The sequence below is a fragment of the Oncorhynchus nerka genome, linkage group LG20 (assembly GCF_034236695.1).
Source record: "Oncorhynchus nerka isolate Pitt River linkage group LG20, Oner_Uvic_2.0, whole genome shotgun sequence".
Classification (NCBI taxonomy): Eukaryota; Metazoa; Chordata; class Actinopteri; order Salmoniformes; family Salmonidae; genus Oncorhynchus; species Oncorhynchus nerka.
Window position 1 is genome coordinate 93238077 of NC_088415.1, and position 25946 is coordinate 93264022.

Genomic DNA, 25946 nt, shown 5'->3' on the forward strand with positions numbered 1-25946 from the left:
ACCACTGGAGAGGAGAGGAGGACTATAGTTATGGACTGAGGATACTACTGGAGAGGAGGACTATAGTTATGGACTGAGGATACCACTGGAGAGGAGAGGAGGACTATAGTTATGGACTGAGGATACCACTGGAGAGGAGAGGAGGACTATAGTTATGGACTGAGGATACCACTGGAGAGGAGAGGACTATAGTTATGGACTGAGGATACCACTGGAGAGGAGGACTATAGTTATGGACTGAGGATACTACTGGAGAGGAGAGGAGGACTATAGTTATGGACTGAGGATACCACTGGAGAGGAGTTATGGACTGAGACCACTGGAGAGGAGAGGAGGACTATAGTTATGGACTGAGGATACCACTGGAGAGGAGAGGAGGACTATAGTTATGGACTGAGGATACCACTGGAGAGGAGAGGAGGACTATAGTTATGGACTGAGGATACCACTGGAGAGGAGAGGAGGACTATAGTTATGGACTGAGGATACCACTGGAGAGGAGGACTATAGTTATGGACTGAGGATACCACTGGAGAGGAGGGACTATAGTTATGGACTGAGGAAACCACTGGAGAGGAGGACTGTAGTTATGGACTGATGGAGAGGAGGACTATAGTCATGGACTGAGGATACCACTGGAGAGGAGAGGACTATAGTTATGGACTGAGGATACCACTGGAGAGGAGAGGACTATAGTCATGGACTGAGGATACCACTGGAGAGGAGAGACTATAGTTATGGACTGAGGATACCACTGGAGAGGAGAGGACTATAGTTATGGACTGAGGAAACCACTGGAGAGGAGGACTGTAGTTATGGACTGAGAAAACCACTGGAGAGGAGGACTATAGTTATGGACTGAGGATACCACTGGAGAGGAGAGGAGGGACTATAGTTATGGACTGAGGATACCACTGGAGAGGAGAGGGACTATAGTTATGGACTGAGGAAACCACTGGAGAGGAGGACTGTAGTTATGGACTGAGGATACCACTGGAGAGGAGGACTATAGTTATGGACTGAGGATACCACTGGAGAGATACCACTGGAGAGGAGAGGACTATAGTTATGGACTGAGGATACCACTGGAGAGGAGGACTATAGTTATGGGCTGAGGATACCACTGGAGAGGAGGACTATAGTTATGGACTGAGGATACCACTGGAGAGGAGGACTGTAGTTATGGGCTGAGGATACCACTGGAGAGGAGGACTGTAGTTATGGGCTGAGGATACCACTGGAGAGGAGAGGACTGTGCTTATGGACTGAGGATACCACTGGAGAGGAGAGGACTATAGTTATGGACTGAGGATACCACTGGAGAGGAGAGGACTATAGTTATGGACTGAGGATACCACTGGAGAGGAGAGACTGTGGTTATGGACTGAGGATACCACTAGAGAGGAGAGGACGATAGTTATGGACTGAGGATACCACTGGAGAGGACAGGAGGACTATAGTTATGGACTGAGGAAACCACTGGAGGGGAGAGGACTATAGTTATGGACTGAGGATACCACTGGAGGGGAGAGGACTATAGTTATGGACTGGACTATAGTTATGGACTGAGGATACCACTGGAGAGGAGAGGACTATAGTTATGGACTGATGATACCACTGGACAGGACAGGAGGACTATAGTTATGGGCTGAGGATACCACTGGAGAGGAGAGGAGGACTATAGTTATGGACTGAGGATACTACTGGAGAGGAGGACTATAGTTATGGACTGAGGATACCACTGGAGAGGAGAGGAGGACTATAGTTATGGACTGAGGATACCACTGGAGAGGAGAGGAGGACTATAGTTATGGACTGAGGATACCACTGGAGAGGAGAGGACTATAGTTATGGACTGAGGATACCACTGGAGAGGAGGACTATAGTTATGGACTGAGGATACTACTGGAGAGGAGAGGAGGACTATAGTTATGGACTGAGGATACCACTGGAGAGGAGAGGACTATAGTTATGGACTGAGGATACCACTGGAGAGGAGAGGACTATAGTTATGGACTGAGGATACCACTGGAGAGGAGAGGAGGACTATAGTTATGGACTGAGGATACCACTGGAGAGGAGAGGAGGACTATAGTTATGGACTGAGGATACCACTGGAGAGGAGAGGAGGACTATAGTTATGGACTGAGGATACCACTGGAGAGGAGAGGACTATAGTTATGGACTGAGGATACCACTGGAGAGGAGGACTATAGTCATGGACTGAGGATACCACTGGAGAGGAGAGGACTATAGTTATGGACTGAGGAAACCACTGGAGAGGAGGACTATAGTTATGGACTGAGGAAACCACTGGAGAGGAGAGGACTATAGTTATGGACTTAGGATACCATTGGAGAGGAGGACTATAGTTATGGACTGAGGATACCACTGGAGAGGAGGACTGTAGTTATGGACTGAGGATACCACTGGAGAGGAGGGAACTATAGTTATGGACTGAGGATACTACTGGAGAGGAGAGGAGAGGATTATAGTTATGGACTGAGGATACTACTGGAGGGGAGAGGAGAGGATTATAGTTATGGACTGAGGATACTACTGGAGGGGAGAGGAGGACTATAGTTATGGACTGAGGATACAACTGGAGAGGAGAGGACAATAGTTATGGACTGAGGATACCACTGGAGAGGAGAGGACTATAGTTATGGACTGAGGATACCACTGGAGAGGAGGACTATAGTTATGGACTGAGGAAACCACTGGAGAGGAGAGGAGGACTATAGTTATGGACTGAGGAAACCACTGGAGAGGAGAGGAGGACTATAGTTATGGGCTGAGGAAACCACTGGAGAGGAGAGGAGGACTATAGTTATGGACTGAGGAAACCACTGGAGAGGAGAGGAGGACTATAGTTATGGGCTGAGGATACCACTGGAGAGGAGGACTGTAGTTATGGACTGAGGATACCACTGGAGAGGAGGACTATAGGTGTGGACTGAGGAAACCACTGGAGAGGAGGACTGTAGTTATGGACTGAGGATACCACTGGAGAGGAGAGGACTATAGTTATGGACTGAGGAAACCACTGGAGAGGAGAGGACTATAGTTATGGACTGAGAATACCACTGGAGAGGAGGACTATAGGTGTGGACTGAGGAAACCACTGGAGAGGAGGATTGTAGTTATGGACTGAGGATACCACTGGAGAGGAGAGGACTATAGTTATGGACTGAGGATACCACTGGAGAGGAGGACTGTAGTTATGGACTGAGGATACCACTGGAGAGGAGGACTATAGTTATGGACTGAGGATACCACTGGAGAGGAGGACTGTAGTTATGGACTGAGGATACCACTGGAGAGGAGAGGACTATAGTTATGGACTGAGGAAACCACTGGAGAGGAGAGGACTATAGTTATGGACTGAGAATACCACTGGAGAGGAGGACTATAGGTGTGGACTGGGAAACCACTGGAGAGGAGGATTGTAGTTATGGACTGAGGATACCACTGGAGAGGAGAGGACTATAGTTATGGACTGAGGATACCACTGGAGAGGAGAGGACTATAGTTATGGACTGAGGATACCACTGGAGAGGAGGACTGTAGTTATGGACTGAGGATACCACTGGAGAGGAGGACTATAGTTATGGACTGAGGATACCACTGGAGAGGAGGACTGTAGTTATGGACTGAGGATACCACTGGAGAGGAGGACTATAGTTATGGACTGAGGATACCACTGGAGAGGAGGACTGTAGTTATGGACTGAGGATACCACTGGAGAGGAGGACTATAGTTATGGACTGAGGATACCACTGGAGAGGAGAGGACTATAGTTATGGACTGAGGATACCACTGGAGAGGAGAGGACTATAGTTATGGACTGAGGATACCACTGGAGAGGAGAGGACTATAGTTATGGACTGAGGAAACCACTGGAGGGGAGAGGAGGACTGTAGTTATGGACTGAGGAAACCACTGGAGAGGAGAGGAGGACTGTAGTTATGGACTGAGGAAACCACTGGAGAGGAGAGGACTATAGTTATGGGCTGAGGATACCACTGGAGGGGAGAGGACTATAGTTATGGACTGAGGATACCACTGGAGAGGAGGACTATAGTTATGGACCGAGGAAACCACTGGAGAGGAGGACTGTAGTTATGGACTGAGGATACCACTGGAGAGGAGAGGAGGACTATAGTTATGGACTGAGGATACCACTGGAGAGGAGAGGACTATAGTTATGGGCTGAGGATACCACTGGAGGGGAGAGGAGGACTGTAGTTATGGACTGAGGATACAACTGGAGGGGAGAGGAGGACTATAGGTGTGGACTGAGGATACCACTGGAGGGGAGAGGACTATAGTTATGGACTGAGGATACCACTGGAGAGGAGGACTATAGGTGTGGACTGAGGAAACCACTGGAGAGGAGGACTGTAGTTATGGACCGAGGATACCACTGGAGAGGAGAGGACTATAGTTATGGACTGAGGAAACCACTGGAGAGGAGAGGACTATAGTTATGGACTGAGAATACCACTGGAGAGGAGGACTATAGTTATGGACTGAGGAAACCACTGGAGAGGAGAGGACTATAGTTATGGACTGAGGATACAACTGGAGAGGAGGGATATAGTTATGGACTGAGGATACCACTGGAGAGGAGGACTATAGTTATGGACTGAGGATACCACTGGAGATGAGAGGAGGACTATAGTTATGGACTGAGGATACCACTGGAGAGGAGGACTGTAGTTATGGACTGAGGATACCACTGGAGAGGAGGACTATAGTTATGGACTGAGGATACCACTGGAGAGGAGAGGACTATAGTTATGGACTGAGGAAACCACTGGAGGGGAGAGGAGGACTGTAGTTATGGACTGAGGAAACCACTGGAGAGGCGGACTATAGTTATGGACTGAGGATACCACTGGAGAGGAGAGGACTATAGTTATGGACTGAGGATACAACTGGAGAGGAGGGATATAGTTATGGACTGAGGATACCACTGGAGAGGAGGACTATAGTTATGGACTGAGGATACCACTGGAGAGGAGAGGACTATAGTTATGGACTGAGGATACCACTGGAGAGGAGGACTATAGTTATGGACTGAGGAAACCACTGGAGAGGAGGACTGTAGTTATGGACTGAGGATACCACTGGAGAGGAGAGGAGGACTATAGTTATGGACTGAGGATACCACTGGAGAGGAGAGGACTATAGTTATGGGATGAGGATACCACTGGAGGGGAGAGGAGGACTGTAGTTATGGACTGAGGATACAACTGGAGGGGAGAGGAGGACTATAGGTGTGGACTGAGGATACCACTGGAGGGGAGAGGAGGACTATAGGTGTGGACTGAGGATACCACTGGAGAGGAGAGGACTATAGTAATGGGCTGAGATTACCACTGGAGAGGAGGACTATAGGTGTGGACTGAGGAAACCACTGGAGAGGAGGACTGTAGTTATGGACTGAGGATACCACTGGAGAGGAGAGGACTATAGTTATGGACTGAGGAAACCACTGGAGAGGAGAGGACTATAGTTATGGACTGAGAATACCACTGGAGAGGAGGACTATAGTTATGGACTGAGGAAACCACTGGAGAGGAGGACTATAGTTATGGACTGAGGATACCACTGGAGAGGAGAGGACTATAGTTATGGACTGAGGATACCACTGGAGAGGAGAGGACTATAGTTATGGACTGAGAATACCACTGGAGAGGAGGACTATAGTTATGGCCTGAGGATACCACTGGAGAGGAGAGGACTATAGTTATGGACTGAGGATACCACTGGAGAGGAGGACTATAGTTATGGACTGAGGAAACCACTGGAGAGGAGGACTGTAGTTATGGACTGAGGATACCACTGGAGAGGAGGACTATAGTTATGGACTGAGGATACCACTGGAGAGGAGGACGATAGTTATGGACTGAGGATATCACTGGAGAGGAGAGGACTATAGTTATGGACTGAGGATACCACTGGAGAGGAGGACTATAGTTATGGACTGAGGATACCACTGGAGGGGAGAGGACTATAGTTATGGACTGAGGAAACCACTGGAGGGGAGAGGACGATAGTTATGGACTGATGATACCACTGGAGAGGACAGGAGGACTATAGTTATGGGCTGAGGATACCACTGGATAGGAGAGGAGGACTATAGTTATGGACTGAGGATACTACTGGAGAGGAGGACTATAGTTATGGACTGAGGATACCACTGGAGAGGAGAGGAGGACTATAGTTATGGACTGAGGATACCACTGGAGAGGAGAGGAGGACTATAGTTATGGACTGAGGATACCACTGGAGAGGAGAGGACTATAGTTATGGACTGAGGATACCACTGGAGAGGAGAGGAGGTCTATAGTTATGGACTGAGGATACCACTGGAGAGGAGAGGAGGACTGTAGTTATGGACTGAGGATACCACTGGAGAGGAGAGGAGGACTATAGTTATGGACTGAGGATACCACTGGAGAGGAGAGGACTATAGTTATGGACTGATGATACCACTGGAGAGGAGAGGACTATAGTTATGGACTGAGGATACCACTGGAGAGGAGAGGACTATAGTTATGGACTGAGGAAACCACTGGAGAGGAGAGGACTATAGTTATGGACTTAGGATACCATTGGAGAGGAGGACTATAGTTATGGACTGAGGATACCACTGGAGAGGAGGACTGTAGTTATGGACTGAGGATACCACTGGAGAGGAGAGGACTATAGTTATGGACTGAGGATACTACTGGAGAGGAGAGGAGAGGATTATAGTTATGGACTGAGGATACTACTGGAGAGGAGAGGAGGACTATAGTTATGGACTGAGGATACCACTGGAGAGGAGAGGACTATAGTTATGGACTGAGGATACCACTGGAGAGGAGAGGACTATAGTTATGGACTGAGGGTACCACTGGAGAGGAGAGGACTATAGTTATGGACTGAGGATACAACTGGAGAGGAGAGGAGGACTATAGTTATGGACTGAGGAAACCACTGGAGAGGAGAGGATGACTATAGTTATGGGCTGAGGATACCACTGGAGAGGAGGACTGTAGTTATGGACTGAGGATACCACTGGAGAGGAGAGGACTATAGTTATGGACTGATGATACTACTGGAGAGGAGGACTATAGTTATGGACTGAGGATACCACTGGAGAGGAGAGGACTATAGTTATGGACTGAGGATACCACTGGAGAGGAGAGGACTATAGTTATGGACTGAGGATACCACTGGAGAGGAGAGGACTATAGTTATGGACTGAGGATACAACTGGAGAGGACAGGAGGACTATAGTTATGGGCTGAGGATACCACTGGAGAGGAGAGGAGGACTATAGTTATGGACTGAGGATACTACTGGAGAGGAGGACTATAGTTATGGACTGAGGATACCACTGGAGAGGAGAGGACTATAGTTATGGACTGAGGAAACCACTGGAAGGGAGAGGAGGACTGTAGTTATGGACTGAGGAAACCACTGGAGAGGAGAGGAGGACTGTAGTTATGGACTGAGGATACCACTGGAGAGGAGAGGACTATAGTTATGAACTGAGGATACCACTGGAGAGGAGAGGACTATAGTTATGGACTGAGGATACCACTGGAGAGGAGGACTATAGTTATGGACTGAGGAAACCACTGGAGAGGAGGACTGTAGTTATGGACTGAGGATACCACTGGAGAGGAGAGGAGGACTATAGTTATGGACTGAGGATACCACTGGAGGGGAGAGGAGGACTGTAGTTATGGACTGAGGATACAACTGGAGGGGAGAGGAGGACTGTAGTTATGGACTGAGGATACAACTGGAGGGGAGAGGAGGACTATAGGTGTGGACTGAGGATACCACTGGAGGGGAGAGGAGGACTATAGGTGTGGACTGAGGATACCACTGGAGAGGAGAGGACTATAGTTATGGGCTGAGGATACCACTGGAGAGGAGAGGACTATAGTAATGGACTGAGGATACCACTGGAGAGGAGGACTATAGGTGTGGACTGAGGAAACCACTGGAGAGGAGAGGACTATAGTTATGGACTGAGGAAACCACTGGAGAGGAGAGGACTATAGTTATGGACTGAGAATACCACTGGAGAGGAGGACTATAGTTATGGACTGAGAATACCACTGGAGAGGAGGACTATAGTTATGGACTGAGGAAACCACTGGAGAGGAGGACTATAGTTATGGACTGAGGAAACCACTGGAGAGGAGAGGACTATAGTTATGGACTGAGGATACAACTGGAGAGGAGGAATATAGTTATGGACTGAGGATACCACTGGAGAGGAGGACTATAGGTGTGGACTGAGGATACCACTGGAGAGGAGAGGACTATAGTTATGGGCTGAGGATACCACTGGAGAGGAGAGGACTATAGTTATGGACTGAGGATACCACTGGAGAGGAGGACTATAGGTGTGGACTGAGGAAACCACTGGAGAGGAGAGGACTATAGTTATGGACTGAGGAAACCACTGGAGAGGAGAGGACTATAGTTATGGACTGAGAATACCACTGGAGAGGAGGACTATAGTTATGGACTGAGAATACCACTGGAGAGGAGGACTATAGTTATGGACTGAGGAAACCACTGGAGAGGAGGACTATAGTTATGGACTGAGGAAACCACTGGAGAGGAGAGGACTATAGTTATGGACTGAGGATACAACTGGAGAGGAGGAATATAGTTATGGACTGAGGATACCACTGGAGAGGAGGACTATAGTTATGGACTGAGGATACCACTGGAGAGGAGGACTATAGTTATGGACTGAGGATACCACTGGAGAGGAGGACTGTAGTTATGGACTGAGGATACCACTGGAGAGGAGGACTATAGTTATGGACTGAGGATACCACTGGAGAGGAGGACGATAGTTATGGACTGAGGATACCACTGGAGAGGAGAGGACTATAGTTATGGACTGAGGATACCACTGGAGAGGATGACTGTAGTTATGGACTGAGGATACCACTGGAGAGGAGGACTATAGTTATGGACTGAGGATACCACTGGAGAGGAGAGGACTATAGTTATGGACTGAGGATACCACTGGAGAGGAGAGGACTATAGTTATGGACTGAGGATACCACTGGAGAGGAGGACTATAGTTATGGACTGAGGAGACCACTGGAGAGGAGAGGACTATAGTTATGGACTAGGATACTACTGGAGAGGAGAGGAGGACTATAGTTATGGACTGAGGATACCACTGGAGAGGAGAGGACTATAGTTATGGACTGAGGATACCACTGGAGAGGAGGACTGTAGTTATGGACTGAGGATACCACTGGAGAGGAGAGGACTATAGTTATGGACTGAGGATACTACTGGAGAGGAGAGGAGGACTATAGTTATGGACTGAGGATACCACTGGAGAGGAGAGGACTATAGTTATGGACTGAGGATACCACTGGAGAGGAGAGGACTATAGTTATGGACTGAGGAAACCACTGGAGAGGAGAGGACTATAGTTATGGACTTAGGATACCATTGGAGAGGAGGACTATAGTTATGGACTGAGGATACCACTGGAGAGGAGGACTGTAGTTATGGACTGAGGATACCACTGGAGAGGAGAGGACTATAGTTATGGACTGAGGATACTACTGGAGAGGAGAGGATTATAGTTATGGACTGAGGATACTACTGGAGAGGAGAGGAGGACTATAGTTATGGACTGAGGATACCACTGGAGAGGAGAGGACTATAGTTATGGACTGAGGATACCACTGGAGAGGAGAGGACTATAGTTATGGACTGAGGGTACCACTGGAGAGGAGAGGACTATAGTTATGGACTGAGGATACAACTGGAGAGGAGAGGAGGACTATAGTTATGGACTGAGGATACCACTGGAGAGGAGGACTATAGTTATGGACTGAGGAAACCACTGGAGAGGAGAGGAGGACTATAGTTATGGACTGAGGAAACCACTGGAGAGGAGAGGAGGACTATAGGTATGGGCTGAGGATACCACTGGAGAGGAGGACTGTAGTTATGGACTGAGGATACCACTGGAGAGGAGAGGACTATAGTTATGGACTGAGGATACTACTGGAGAGGAGGACTATAGTTATGGACTGAGGATACCACTGGAGAGGAGAGGACTATAGTTATGGACTGAGGATACCACTGGAGAGGAGAGGACTATAGTTATGGACTGAGGATACCACTGGAGAGGAGAGGACTATAGTTGTGGACTGGGGATACCACTGGAGAGGAGAGGACTATAGTTGTGGACTGGGGATACCACTGGAAGGGAGAGGAGGACTGTAGTTATGGACTGAGGAAACCACTGGAGAGGAGAGGAGGACTGTAGTTATGGACTGAGGAAACCACTGGAGAGGCGGACTATAGTTATGGACTGAGGATACCACTGGAGAGGAGAGGACTATAGTTATGGACTGAGGATACCACTGGAGAGGAGGACTATAGTTATGGACTGAGGAAACCACTGGAGAGGAGGACTGTAGTTATGGACTGAGGATACCACTGGAGAGGAGAGGAGGACTATAGTTATGGACTGAGGATACCACTGGAGAGGAGAGGACTATAGTTATGGGCTGAGGATACCACTGGAGGGGAGAGGAGAGGACTATAGTTATGGGCTGAGGATACCACTGGAGGGGAGAGGAGGACTGTAGTTATGGACTGAGGATACAACTGGAGGGGAGAGGAGGACTATAGGTGTGGACTGAGGATACCACTGGAGGGGAGAGGAGGACTATAGGTGTGGACTGAGGATACCACTGGAGAGGAGAGGACTATAGTTATGGGCTGAGGATACCACTGGAGAGGAGAGGACTATAGTTATGGACTGAGGATACCACTGGAGAGGAGGACTATAGGTGTGGACTGAGGAAACCACTGGAGAGGAGAGGACTATAGTTATGGACTGAGGATACAACTGGAGAGGAGGTATATAGTTATGGACTGAGGATACCACTGGAGAGGAGGACTGTAGTTATGGACTGAGGATACCACTGGAGAGGAGGACTATAGTTATGGACTGAGGATACCACTGGAGAGGAGGACTGTAGTTATGGACTGAGGATACCACTGGAGAGGAGGACTATAGTTATGGACTGAGGATACCACTGGAGAGGAGGACTGTAGTTATGGACTGAGGATACCACTGGAGAGGAGGACTATAGTTATGGACTGAGGATACCACTGGAGAGGAGGACGATAGTTATGGACTGAGGATACCACTGGAGAGGAGAGGACTATAGTTATGGACTGAGGAAACCACTGGAGAGGAGGACTGTAGTTATGGACTGAGGATACCACTGGAGAGGAGATGAGGACTATAGTTATGGACTGAGGATACCACTGGAGAGGAGAGGACTATAGTTAGTTATGGGCTGAGGATACCACTGGAGGGGAGAGGAGGACTGTAGTTATGGACTGAGGATACCACTGGAGAGGAGAGGACTATAGTTAGTTATGGGCTGAGGATACCACTGGAGGGGAGAGGAGGACTGTAGTTATGGACTGAGGATACAACTGGAGGGGAGAGGAGGACTATAGGTGTGGACTGAGGATACCACTGGAGGGGAGAGGAGGACTATAGGTGTGGACTGAGGATACCACTGGAGAGGAGGACTATAGTTATGGACTGAGGATACCACTGGAGAGGAGGACTATAGTTATGGACTGAGGATACCACTGGAGAGGAGGACTATAGTTATGGACTGAGGATACCACTGGAGAGGAGGACTATAGTTATGGACTGAGGAGACCACTGGAGAGGAGAGGACTATAGTTATGGACTGAGGATACCACTGGAGAGGACTGTAGTTATGGACTGAGGATACCACTGGAGAGGAGAGGACTATAGTTATGGACTGAGGATACCACTGGAGAAGAGAGGAGGACTATAGTTATGGACTGAGGATACCACTGGAGAGGAGGACTGTAGTTATGGACTGAGGATACCACTGGAGAGGAGAGGACTATAGTTATGGACTGAGGAAACCACTGGAGAGGAGAGGACTATAGTTATGGACTGAGGATACCACTGGAGAGGAGGACTGTAGTTATGGACTGAGGATACCACTGGAGGGGAGGACTATAGTTATGGACTGAGGATACCACTGGAGAGGAGGACTGTAGTTATGGACTGAGGATACCACTGGAGGGGAGAGGAGGACTATAGTTATGGACTGAGGATACTACTGGAGGGGAGAGGAGGACTGTAGTTATGGACTGAGAATACCACTGGAGAGGAGGACTGTAGTTATGGACTGAGGATACAACTGGAGGGGAGAGGAGGACTGTAGGTGTGGACTGAGGGTACCTCCTGAAGTTATTTAGGCTTGCCATAACAAAGGGGTTGACTACTTATTAACCCAAGACATTTCAGCTTTTCATTTTTAATTAATTTGTAAAAATGTCTATAAACATCATTTCACTTTGACATTATGGGGTATTGGGTGTAGGCAAGTGACAAAAAAAAATCCCAATTTAATCCATCTGAATTTCCATCTGTAACACAACAAAATGTGGAAAAAGAGGTGTGAAGCTTTCGGTGAAGGATACACAACCTACCCTCTCTGACTCCCTCCAGCACTTGAGGACGAAGATGTGAGCGTAGATATCTTCCACACAGATCCAAGAGGATAAAGACAAAGAGGTGTCGGTCCAGACCCAGTCCATCACCGCACGCAACTCAGACAGGAACGGGATCATACGGAACCTGGAAGGGGAACACTGGGGTTAAGACTCAAATCACAGCCTATTTCTCATATATAGCATGTTGAATTATACAAGGGAGAGAGAATTTGTGACTACTGGTTGAGTCTGAGTCAAGTTACGAGTCCGGGACTACAACCCTGGTGCACAATTTGAGACTTGCACATTGTGCAACAGTGGTATTCAGTACATTCTACAAGTATTCAGAACCCTTGACCCCTTTTTCCACATGTTGTTAAGTTACAGTCTTATTCTAAAATGGATGAAATAGTTTTTTTCCCCCTTTATCAATCAACACACAACAACCCATAATGACATCACAATACCCCATAATGACATCAAAATAACCCATAATGACATCACAATAACCCATAATGACAAAGCAAAAACAGGTTTGTAGAAAATTTAGCAAATGTTTAAATTTTTTTTAAAACTTAAACATCACATTTACATAAGTATCAGACCCTTTAGTCAGTACTTTGTTGAAGCACCATTGGCAGCGATTACAGCCTCCAGTCTTCTTTGGTATGACGTTTGGCACACCTGTATTTGTGGAATTTCTCCCATTCTTCTCCACAGATCCTCTCGTGCTCTGTCAGGTTGGATGGGGAGCGTCGCAGCACAGATATTTTCAGGTCTCTCCAGAGATGTTAGATCAGGTTCAAGTCCGGTTTCTGGCTGGGCCACTCAAGGACATTCAGAGACTTGTCCCGAAGCCCCTCCTGCCTTGTCTTGCCTGTGTGCTTAGGGTCGTTGTCCTGTTGGAAGGTGAACCTTCGCCCCAGTCTGAGGTCCTGAGCGCTGGAGCAGGTTTTCATCATGGATCTCACTGTACTGCGTTGTCTTGGCTGTGTGCTTAGGGTCGTTGTCCTGTTGGAAGGTGAACCTTCACCCCAGTCTGAGGTCCTGAGCGCTGGAGCAGGTTTTCCAATGGTGGAATCCAGAGAAGTTGTAGAAACATCTCAAGGATGATCAATGTAAACAGGATGCACTTGAGCTCAATTTCGAGTCTCATAACAAAGGGTCTGAATACCGATGTAAATAAGGTATTTCTGTTTTAAATGTTTTCATAAATTTGCAACCATTTAAAAAAAAAGGTTTTCGATTTGTCATTATGGGGTATTGTGTGTAGGTTTTAGCTGTAACGTAACAAAAAGGAGTCTGAATATTTTCCCAAGTCACTGTATGTTGAATGTGACTTGAATATATGAGTTGAATGTCTTACTACATCCTACCGTGTCCAAACTCACCCTTGAAACATGAAGAGGTTGGTGTAATTGTAGCTCTTGGTGAGGCAGTTACCCAGGACCCTGGTGGGGTAGCCACAGCGGATCTGATAGGCTGACAGCCCAAAGTAGATACACTTGATAAAGTACCACAGCTTGGCTACTGTGTTCTCATTGAAACGCCTGCAAAGTGGACAGAGGTACAAACCCTGATAAACACGGTTACTAATGATAAACACGGTTACTAATGCTAAACACGGTTACTAATGCTAAACACGGTTACTAATGATAAACACGGTTACTAATGATATACACGGTTACTAATGATAAACACGGTTACTAATGATAAACACGGTTACTAATGCTGAACACGGTTACTAATGATAAACACGGTTACTAATGCTGAACACGGTTACTAATGCTGAACACGGTTACTAAGGCTGAACACGGTTACTAATGCTGAACACGGTTACTAATGATAAACACGGTTACTAATGATAAACACGGTTACTAATGCTGAACACGGTTACTAATGATAAACACGGTTACTAATGCTGAACACGGTTACTAATGCTGAACACGGTTACTAAGGCTGAACACGGTTACTAATGCTGAACACGGTTACTAATGCTGAACACGGTTACTAATGATAAACACGGTTACTAATGATAAACACGGTTACTAATGCTGAACACGGTTACTAGTGATAAACACGGTTACTAATGCTGAACACGGTTACTAATGCTGAACACGGTTACTAATGATAAACACGGTTACTAATGCTGAACACGGTTACTAATGCTGAACACGGTTACTAATGATAAACACGGTTACTAATGCTGAACACGGTTACTAATGATAAACACGGTTACTAATGATAAACACGGTTACTAATGATAAACACGGTTACTAATGATAAACACGGTTTCTAATGCTGAACACGGTTACTAATGATAAACACGGTTTCTAATGCTGAACACGGTTACTAATGATAAACACGGTTACTAATCCTGAACACGGTTACTAATCCTGAACACGGTTACTAATGATAAACACGGTTACTAATGCTGAACACGGTTACTAATGATAAACACGGTTACTAATGATAAACACGGTTTCTAATGATAAACACGGTTACTAATGATAAACACGGTTACTAATGCTGAACACGGTTACTAATGCTGAACACGGTTACTAATGATAAACACGGTTACTAATGATAAACACGGTTTCTAATGCTGAACACGGTTACTAATGATAAACACGGTTACTAATGCTAAACACGGTTTCTAATGCTGAACACGGTTACTAATGATAAACACGGTTTCTAATGCTGAACACGGTTACTAATGATAAACACGGTTACTAATCCTGAACACGGTTACTAATCCTGAACACGGTTACTAATGATAAACACGGTTACTAATGATAAACCCGGTTACTAATGCTGAACACGGTTACTAATGATAAACACGGTTACTAATGCTGAACACGGTTACTAATGATAAACACGGTTAGGTAATGATAAACACTCTAATGCTGAACACGGTTACTAATGATAAACACGGGAGTTACTAATGCTGAACACGGTTACTAATGCTGAACACGGTTAATAATGCTGAACACCTACTAATGATAAACAATTACTAATGCTGAACACGATTAAGTAATGCTGAACACGGTTACTAATGATAAACACGGTTACTAATGCTGAACACGGTTAATAATGATAAACACGGTTACTAATGCTGAACACGGTTACTAATGCTAAACACGGTTACTAATGCTAAACACGGTTACTAATGATAAACACGGTTACTAATGCTGAACACGGTTACTAATGCTGAACACGGTTACTAATGCTAAACACGGTTACTAATGCTGAACACGGTTACTAATGCTAAACACGGTTACTAATGATAAACACGGTTACTAATGCTAAACACGGTTACTAATGCTGAACACGGTTACTAATGATAAACACGGTTACTAATCCTGAACACGGTTACTAATGCTGAACACGGTTACTAATGATAAACACGGTTACTAATCCTGAACACGGTTACTAATGATAAACACGGTTACTAATGATAAACACGGTTACTAATGATAAACACGGTTACTAATGCTGAACACGGTTACTAATGATAAACACGGTTACTAATGCTGAACACGGTTACTAATGATAAACACGGTTACTAATGATAAACACGGTTACTAATGATAAACACTGTTACTAATGCTGAACACGGTTAATAATGATAAACACGGTTACTAATGCTGAACACGGTTAATAATGATAAACACGGTTACTAATGCTGAACACGGTTACTAATGATAAACACGGTTACTAATGATAAACACGGTTACTAATGATAAACACGGTTACTAATGCTGAACACGGTTACTAATGCTGAACACGGTTACTAATGATAAACACGGTTACTAATGATAAACACGGTTACTAATGATAAACACGGTTACTAATGCTGAACACGGTTACTAATGCTAAACACGGTTACTAATGATAAACACGGTTACTAATGATAAACACGGTTACTAATCCTGAACACGGTTACTAATGATGAACACGGTTACTAATGATGAACACGGTTACTAATCCTGAACACGGTTACTAATGCTAAACACGGTTACTAATGATAAACACGGTTACTAATGATAAACACGGTTACTAATGCTGAACACGGTTACTAATGATAAACACATTTACTAATGATAAACACGGTTACTAATGCTGAACATGGTTACTAATGCTAAACACGGTTACTAATGATATACACGGTTACTAATGCTGAACACGGTTACTAATGCTTAACACGGTTACTAATGATAAACACGGTTACTAATGATAAACACGGTTACTAATGCTGAACACGGTTACTAATGATAAACACGGTTACTAATGCTGAACACGGTTACTAATGCTGAACACGGTTACTAAGGCTGAACACGGTTACTAATGCTGAACACGGTTACTAATGCTGAACACGGTTACTAATGATAAACACGGTTACTAATGATAAAACACGGTTACTAATGATAAACACGGTTACTAATGCTGAACACGGTTACTAATGCTGAACACGGTTACTAATGATAAACACGGTTACTAATGATAAACACGGTTACTAATGATAAACACGGTTACTAATGCTGAACACGGTTACTAATGCTAAACACGGTTACTAATGATAAACACGGTTACTAATGATAAACACGGTTACTAATCCTGAACACGGTTACTAATGATGAACACGGTTACTAATGATGAACACGGTTACTAATCCTGAACACGGTTACTAATGCTAAACACGGTTACTAATGATAAACACGGTTACTAATGCTGAACACGGTTACTAATGATAAACACGGTTACTAATGCTGAACACGGTTACTAATGCTGAACACGGTTACTAAGGCTGAACACGGTTACTAATGCTGAACACGGTTACTAATGCTGAACACGGTTACTAATGATAAACACGGTTACTAATGCTGAACACGGTTAATAATGATAAACACGGTTACTAATGCTGAACACGGTTACTAATGCTAAACACGGTTACTAATGCTAAACACGGTTACTAATGATAAACACGGTTACTAATGCTGAACACGGTTACTAATGCTGAACACGGTTACTAATGCTAAACACGGTTACTAATGCTGAACACGGTTACTAATGCTAAACACGGTTACTAATGATAAACACGGTTACTAATGCTAAACACGGTTACTAATGCTGAACACGGTTACTAATGATAAACACGGTTACTAATCCTGAACACGGTTACTAAGGCTGAACACGGTTACTAATGATAAACACGGTTACTAATCCTGAACACGGTTACTAATGATAAACACGGTTACTAATGATAAACACGGTTACTAATGATAAACACGGTTACTAATGCTGAACACGGTTACTAATGATAAACACTGTTACTAATGATAAACACGGTTACTAATGCTGAACACGGTTAATAATGATAAACACGGTTACTAATGATAAACACGGTTACTAATGATAAACACGGTTACTAATGCTGAACACGGTTACTAATGATAAACACGGTTACTAATGCTGAACACGGTTACTAATGATAAACACGGTTACTAATGATAAACACGGTTACTAATGCTGAACACGGTTAATAATGATAAACACGGTTACTAAGGCTGAACACGGTTACTAATGATAAACACGGTTACTAATGATAAACACGGTTACTAATGCTGAACACGGTTACTAATGCTAAACACGGTTACTAATGATAAACACGGTTACTAATGATAAACACGGTTACTAATCCTGAACACGGTTACTAATGATGAACACGGTTACTAATGATGAACACGGTTACTAATCCTGAACACGGTTACTAATGATAAACACGGTTACTAATGATAAACACGGTTAATAATGATAAACACGGTTACTAATGATAAACACGGTTAATAATGATAAACACGGTTACTAATGATAAACACGGTTACTAATGCTGAACACGGTTACTAATGCTGAACACGGTTACTAATGCTAAACACGGTTACTAATGATAAACACGGTTACTAATGATAAACACAGTTACTAATGCTGAACACGGTTACTAATGCTAAACACGGTTACTAATGATAAACACGGTTACTAATGATAAACACGGTTACTAATGATAAACACGGTTACTAATGCTGAACACGGTTACTAATGATAAACACGGTTACTAATGATAAACACGGTTACTAATGCTGAACACGGTTACTAATGATAAACACGGTTACTAATGCTGAACACGGTTACTAATGCTGAACACGGTTACTAATGATAAACACGGTTACTAATGCTGAACACGGTTACTAATGATAAACACATTTACTAATGATAAACACGGTTACTAATGCTGAACATGGTTACTAATGCTAAACACGGTTACTAATGATATACACGGTTACTAATGCTGAACACGGTTACTAATGCTTAACACGGTTACTAATGATAAACACGGTTACTAATGATAAACACGGTTACTAATGCTGAACACGGTTACTAATGATAAACACGGTTACTAATGCTGAACACGGTTACTAATGCTGAACACGGTTACTAAGGCTGAACACGGTTACTAATGCTGAACACGGTTACTAATGCTGAACACGGTTACTAATGATAAACACGGTTACTAATGATAAACACGGTTACTAATGATAAACACGGTTACTAATGCTGAACACGGTTACTAATGATAAACACGGTTACTAATGCTGAACACGGTTACTAATGATAAACACGGTTACTAATGATAAACACGGTTACTAATGCTGAACACGGTTACTAATGATAAACACGGTTACTAATGATAAACACGGTTACTAATGCTGAACACGGTTACTAATGCAACACGGTTACTAATGCTAAACACGGTTACTAATGATAAACACGGTTACTAATGATAAACACGGTTACTAATGCTAAACACGGTTTCTAATGCTGAACACGGTTACTAATGATAAACACGGTTTCTAATGCTGAACACGGTTAAATGATAAACACGGTTACTAATCCTGAACACGGTTACTAATCCTGAACACGGTTACTAATGATAAACACGGTTACTAATGATAAACACGGTTACTAATGCTGAACACGGTTACTAATGATAAACACGGTTACTAATGCTGAACACGAGTTACTAATGATAAACACGATTAGTAATGATAAACACGACTAATGCTGAACACGGTTACTAATGATAAACACGGTTACTAATGCTGAACACGGTTACTAATGTGAACACGTTAATAATGCTGAACACGGTTACTAATGATAAACACGGTTACTAATGCTGAACACGGTTACTAATGCTGAACACGGTTACTAATGATAAACACGGTTACTAATGCTGAACACGGTTAATAATTAAACACGATGAACATCAACACGGTTACTAATTAAACACGGTTACTAATGCTAAACACGGTTACTAATGATAAACACGGTTACTAATGCTGAACACGGTTACTAATGCTGAACACGGTTACTAATGCTAAACACGGTTACTAATGCTGAACACGGTTACTAATGCTAAACACGGTTACTAATGATAAACACGGTTACTAATGCTAAACACGGTTACTAATGCTGAACACGGTTACTAATGATAAACACGGTTACTAATCCTGAACACGGTTACTAAGGCTGAACACGGTTACTAATGATAAACACGTGGAATCCTGAACACGGTTACTAATGATAAACACGTCTTACTAATGATAAACACGGTTACTAATGATAAACACGGTTAATAATGATAAACACGGTTACTAATGCTGAACACGGTTACTAATGATAAACACGGTTACTAATGATAAACACGGTTACTAATGATAAACACGGTTACTAATGCTAAACACGGTTACTAATGCTGAACACGGTTACTAATGATAAACACGGTTACTAATGATAAACACGGTTACTAATGATAAACACGGTTACTAATGATAAACACGGTTACTAATGCTGAACACGGTTACTAATGATAAACACGGTTACTAATGATAAACACGGTTACTAATCCTGAACACGGTTACTAATGATGAACACGGTTACTAATCCTGAACACGGTTACTAATGATAAACACGGTTACTAATGATAAACACGGTTACTAATGCTGAACACGGTTACTAATGCTGAACACGGTTACTAATGCTGAACACGGTTACTAATGCTGAACACGGTTACTAATGATAAACACGGTTACTAATGATAAACACAGTTACTAATGCTGAACACGGTTACTAATGCTAAACACGGTTACTAATGATAAACACGGTTACTAATGATAAACACGGTTACTAATGATAAACACGGTTACTAATGCTGAACACGGTTACTAATGATAAACACGGTTACTAATGCTGAACACGGTTACTAATGCTGAACACGGTTACTAATGATAAACACGGTTACTAATGCTGAACACGGTTACTAATGATAAACACATTTACTAATGATAAACACGGTTACTAATGCTGAACATGGTTACTAATGCTAAACACGGTTACTAATGATATACACGGTTACTAATACTGAACACGGTTACTAATGCTTAACACGGTTACTAATGATAAACACGGTTACTAATGATAAACACGGTTACTAATGCTGAACACGGCACCTAATGCTGAACACGGTTACTAATGCTGAACACGGCACCTAATGCTGAACACGGTTACTAATGATACATCCTTAATCGATCACAAGCCCCTACCCCATAGGGACTCATGCAGATCTGAAAAAAATGGATATGTTTACAAATGAACTAATTCAATCAATCAAATGAATTTATATCAGATGAATTAGCTAATTAACACAGAAAGGAGGGAAGTCTATTTCTCAGCGACTCCAGGCAGGATGAAGAACATCCAGAAATAAATGATGACCATTAGTATATAAAGCATTATACATGTGATTATAATGCATTATGAAGAGGTTATTTATAGGAAGTATTAGGAATGGTTGTTACCTCAGATTCTGGGCAAGATGAAGAACATCCAGAAGTGGATCCCATAACTAATTAACCAATTAACAGATGAACATCACAAGGTGAGTATTTACCTATCAGAGAGTCCGGCAGGATGAAGAACATCCAGAAGTGGATCCCATAACTAATTAACCAATTAACAAATGAACATCACAAGGTGAGTATTTACCTATCAGAGAGTCCGGGAGGATGAAGAACATCCAGAAGGGATCCCGAACACCAGGATCACCTGGAAGATGACCTTCCCCAGCACTGTCTTCTTGAGGTACAGGGCCCGGTCCACCACCATGGTCCCAAACTGGATAAGAATCATCACCAGGAAGGCTCCGGGAACCTGGTCCTCCGACAGAGACGACGTAAGTCGGCTCCAAGTGTTTCTGAGGAGAAGAAGAAGTAATTAATGTCACATTTTTAATATGTGATCAGAGCGGGAATTGAACCCATAACTTTGGTGTTGCCAAGACCGACTGAGGCACACAGGACCCTGTTGACTGTTTCCGACGGGATGATAAGATCATGTCAAATGTAAAGAGACAAGCCACGTACGTACTCCCAAAAGCAGAAAATCCGTAAGACGATGATGATGAAGTCGACGGTTCGGCCAGGAACATGAGGACATAGACATCTGTCAAAGCGCTGTACTCTGGATGGAGCAGGTTGTAGAAGAACAGACGGATGGGCAGGTACACCTTCATGGTCCTGGAGAGAATACAAAACAAATGTACAAGAATATTATGTTAGGTTAATTTTATGACAAAGAGCCATTTAATAAATCAATCAATCAAGCCCACCTCTTGATAGTGAAGGTCTTGGCTTTGATCATCTGTTCTTTGAGTTTCTCCATGATCAGCTGTTTCTTGGTCTTCTGCTGCACTGACACCTCACTCCAATCTCTACGGCTACTGTTCCTGGAGTTGGTGCTGCCTGGGTGAAACGATGGCAACGCATGTCAATGAGCTAAAGGCTAGATTTAATGAGCTTACATCTCTAAATGTATTGAGCAAGGCCCCATCCCTATTGTAAAGTAAAGTGGCTAATTAGCTAAGTAAAATAAGTTGGTACATTAAGTAGGCAAGTAAGGTAAAGTAAGTAGTCAAGTAAAGTAAGGTACATTAAGTAGTCAAGTAAAGTACATCAAGTAGTCAAGTAAAGTACATTAAGTAGTCAAGTAAAGTACAGTAAGTAGTCAAGTAAAGTACATTAAGTAGTCAAGTAAAGTACAGTAAGTAGTCAAGTAAAGTACAGTAAGTAGTCAAGTAAAGTACATTAAGTAGTCAAGTAAAGAACATTAAGTAGTCAAGTAAAGTAATGTACAGTAAGTAGTCAAGTAAAGTAATGTACAGTAAGTAGTCAAGTAAGGTAAGGTACAGTAAGTAGTCAAGTAAAGTACATTAAGTAGTCAAGTAAAGTACATTAAGTAGTCAAGTAAAGTACATTAAGTAGTCAAGTAAGGTACATTAAGTAGTCAAGTAAAGTAAAGTACAGTAAGTAGTCAAGTAAAGTACATTAAGTAGTCAAGTAAGGTACAGTAAGTAGTCAAGTAAAGTAAAGTACAGTAAGTAGTCAGTAAAGTACAGTAAGTAGCCAAGTAAAGTAAGGTACAGTAAGTAGCCAAATACAGTAAAGTATAGTAAGTAGTCAAGTAAAGTACAGTACAGTAAGTAGTCAAGTCAAGTAAGGTACAGTAAGTAGTCAAGTCAAGTAAGGTACAGTAAGTAGTCAAGTAAAGTACAGTAAGTAGCCACATAAAGTAAGTTACAGTAAGTAGCCAAATACAGTAAAGTATAGTACACTCATATCCAAGATGGCGTAGCAGTCGGACGTGTGTTTTGTCTTGTCCCGTCCTGTATAGTGTAAATATAGTTTTTTTCCTCTTTTTTTTCCGTATATATTTCGTACATATTTTAATCTCACTTCCCAACCACAGGCTGAATATACTCTCCTGCAACCCGCATCACCCAATGTGGTACGGATCTGCTTTTTCTATGCTTTAGAATCGAACCCTCATCAGAAGCTAGCCGCTAACTAGCTACTAGCTAGCCACTGCTAGCGGTCTTCAACGCTAACTAGGACACCAGCGACATCTACCCAAAGCATATCAGACTGCTTTTTCTCTACCACATCTCCGGATTCCTACCGCAAGCTCTGAAGCTTTATACCGGATCATCGTAAATAGCTAGCTGCAATCCGAGTGGCTACTCCTGGCTAACGTCTCTGTCCCAGAGCAAGCACCAGTTAGCCTGAGCTAGCCTCGAGCTAAACCCATCTCCCGACTACCCGAAGAGGTCCAAAAATACCTAATTTGCCAATTGGCCTGGACCTCGACTGACCCTCTACTGCCGACACGGAGCCCCGCCGATCCATCACGACTGGTCCGCCGACATAATCGTCCGAGGGGTTTCAACAGGCTTCTCCGCTGCGACATCGCCAAAGATCCATCTGCTGGCCAAGGCCCGCGAGCTTTCTGAATCGCTGTATCTCCAGCTCACCGCATGAAGAGGAATAAATAAACAGACTCACCCCATCGCGACGTCCCCAAAGGTTAACTCTCTAGCCCTCTCTATCTCCCTGCTTACTAATTCGGCCTGCTAACGGCTAGCTTGTCAAGCTCCGGTCCGCTAACTGCTACCTTGTCTAGCTCGGGCCTACGAACTGTTAGCTTGTTAGCACAGGCCTGCTAACCGTCTGTACCACCGTCCCAATCACTCTCTGACCCCATTTACTTTCTATCTCTTTTTGATTTTTAATTTGTTTATACCTTCCGGAAACCTGCCTCACCCAATGTGATACGGAATCGCTTATTACTTTTACTCTTATTTTTATTTTTATGACACTCAAGAACCTCCAGACGCTAACCAGCTAACTAGCTACAAGCTAGTTAGTCATTGTTAGTTAAAAAAAAAAAAAAAAAAAAAAAACCTGAATCACTCGCCAGCCCCCCTGCCCATCCACCGCTGCCCCCTGGACACTGATCTCTAGGCTACATAGCTGACTCACGCTGGACTGTCCATTAATCACGGTACTCCTTTCTGCTTGTTTGTCTTACCTGTCGGCCCCGTTGCCTAGTCAACGCCATTTTACCTGCTGTTTGTTGTGCTAGCGGATTAGCCTCGCCTACTGTTTTTAGCTAGCTTTCCAAATTCAACACCTGTGATTACTGTATGCCTCGCTGTATGTCTCTCTCAGATGTCAATATGCCTTGTATACTGTTGTTCAGGTTAGTTATAATTGTTTTAGTTCACAATGGAGCCCCTAGACCCACTCTGCATACCCCTGTTACCTCCTTTGTCCCACCTCCCACACATGCGGTGACCTCACCCATTACAACCAGCATGTCCAGAGATACAACCTGTCTCATCATCACCCAGTGCCTGGGCTTACCTCCGCTGTACCCGCACCCCACCATACCCATGTCTGTGCATTATGCCCTGAATATATTCTACCATGCCCAGAAACCTGCTCCTCTTATCCTCTGCCCCCAACGCTCTAGGCGACCAGTTTTGATAGCCTTTAGCCGCACCCTCATACTACTCCTTCTCTGTTCCGCGGTGATGTGGAGGTAAACCCAGGCCCTGCATGTCCCCAGGTACCCTCATTTGTTGACTTCTGTGATCGAAAAGCCTTGGTTTTATGCATGTCAACATCAGAAGCCTCCTCCCTAAGTTTGTTTTACTCACTGCTTTAGCACACTCTGCTAACCCTGATGTCCTTGCCGTGTCTGAATCCTGGCTCAGGAAGGCCACCAAAATTCAGAGATTTCCATACCCAACTATAACATCTTCCGTCAAGATAGAACTACCAAAGGGGGCGGAGTTGCAGTCTACTGCAGAGATAGCCTGCAAAGTAATGTCATACTTTCCAGGTCCATACCCAAACAGTTCGAACTACTAATTTTGAAAATTACCCTCTCCAGAAATAAGTCTCTCACTGTTGCCGCCTGCTACCGGCCACCCTCAGCTCCCAGCTGTGCCCTGGACACCATTTGTGAATTGATCGCCCCCATCTAGCTTCAGAGTTTGTTCTGTTAGGTGACCTAAACTGGGATATGCTTAACACCCCGGCAGTCCTACAATGTAAGCTAGATGCCCTCAATCTCACTCAAATCATCAAGGAACCCACCAGGTACAACCCTAACTCTGTAAACAAGGGCACCCTCATAGACGTCATCCTGACCAACTGGCCCTCCAAATACACCTCCGCTGTCTTCAACCAGGATCTCAGCGATCATTGCCTCATTGCCTGTATCCGCCACGGAGCCGCAGTCAAACGACCACCCCTCATCACTGTCAAACGCTCCCTAAAACACTTCTGTGAGCAGGCCTTTCTAATCGACCTGGCCCGGGTATCCTGGAAGGACATTGACCTCATCCCGTCAGTTGAGGATGCCTGGTCATTCTTTAAAAGTAACTTCCTCACCATTTTAGATAAGCATGCTCCGTTCAAAAATGCAGAACCAAG

The 25946-nt window shown here is 44.0% G+C and overlaps 1 protein-coding gene across 1 annotated transcript in view; it reads right to left on the reverse strand.

The window, feature by feature from the left end:
• LOC135563129 (piezo-type mechanosensitive ion channel component 2-like) overlaps positions 1–25946 on the reverse strand; it is a 396954-nt gene that overhangs the window by 42215 nt on the left and 328793 nt on the right. The window contains 7 exon segments of the mRNA XM_065006107.1: positions 12556–12703; positions 13950–14108; positions 21563–21575; positions 21578–21612; positions 21707–21865; positions 22035–22187; positions 22280–22412. Coding sequence (XP_064862179.1) covers positions 12556–12703; positions 13950–14108; positions 21563–21575; positions 21578–21612; positions 21707–21865; positions 22035–22187; positions 22280–22412 — 800 coding nt within the window.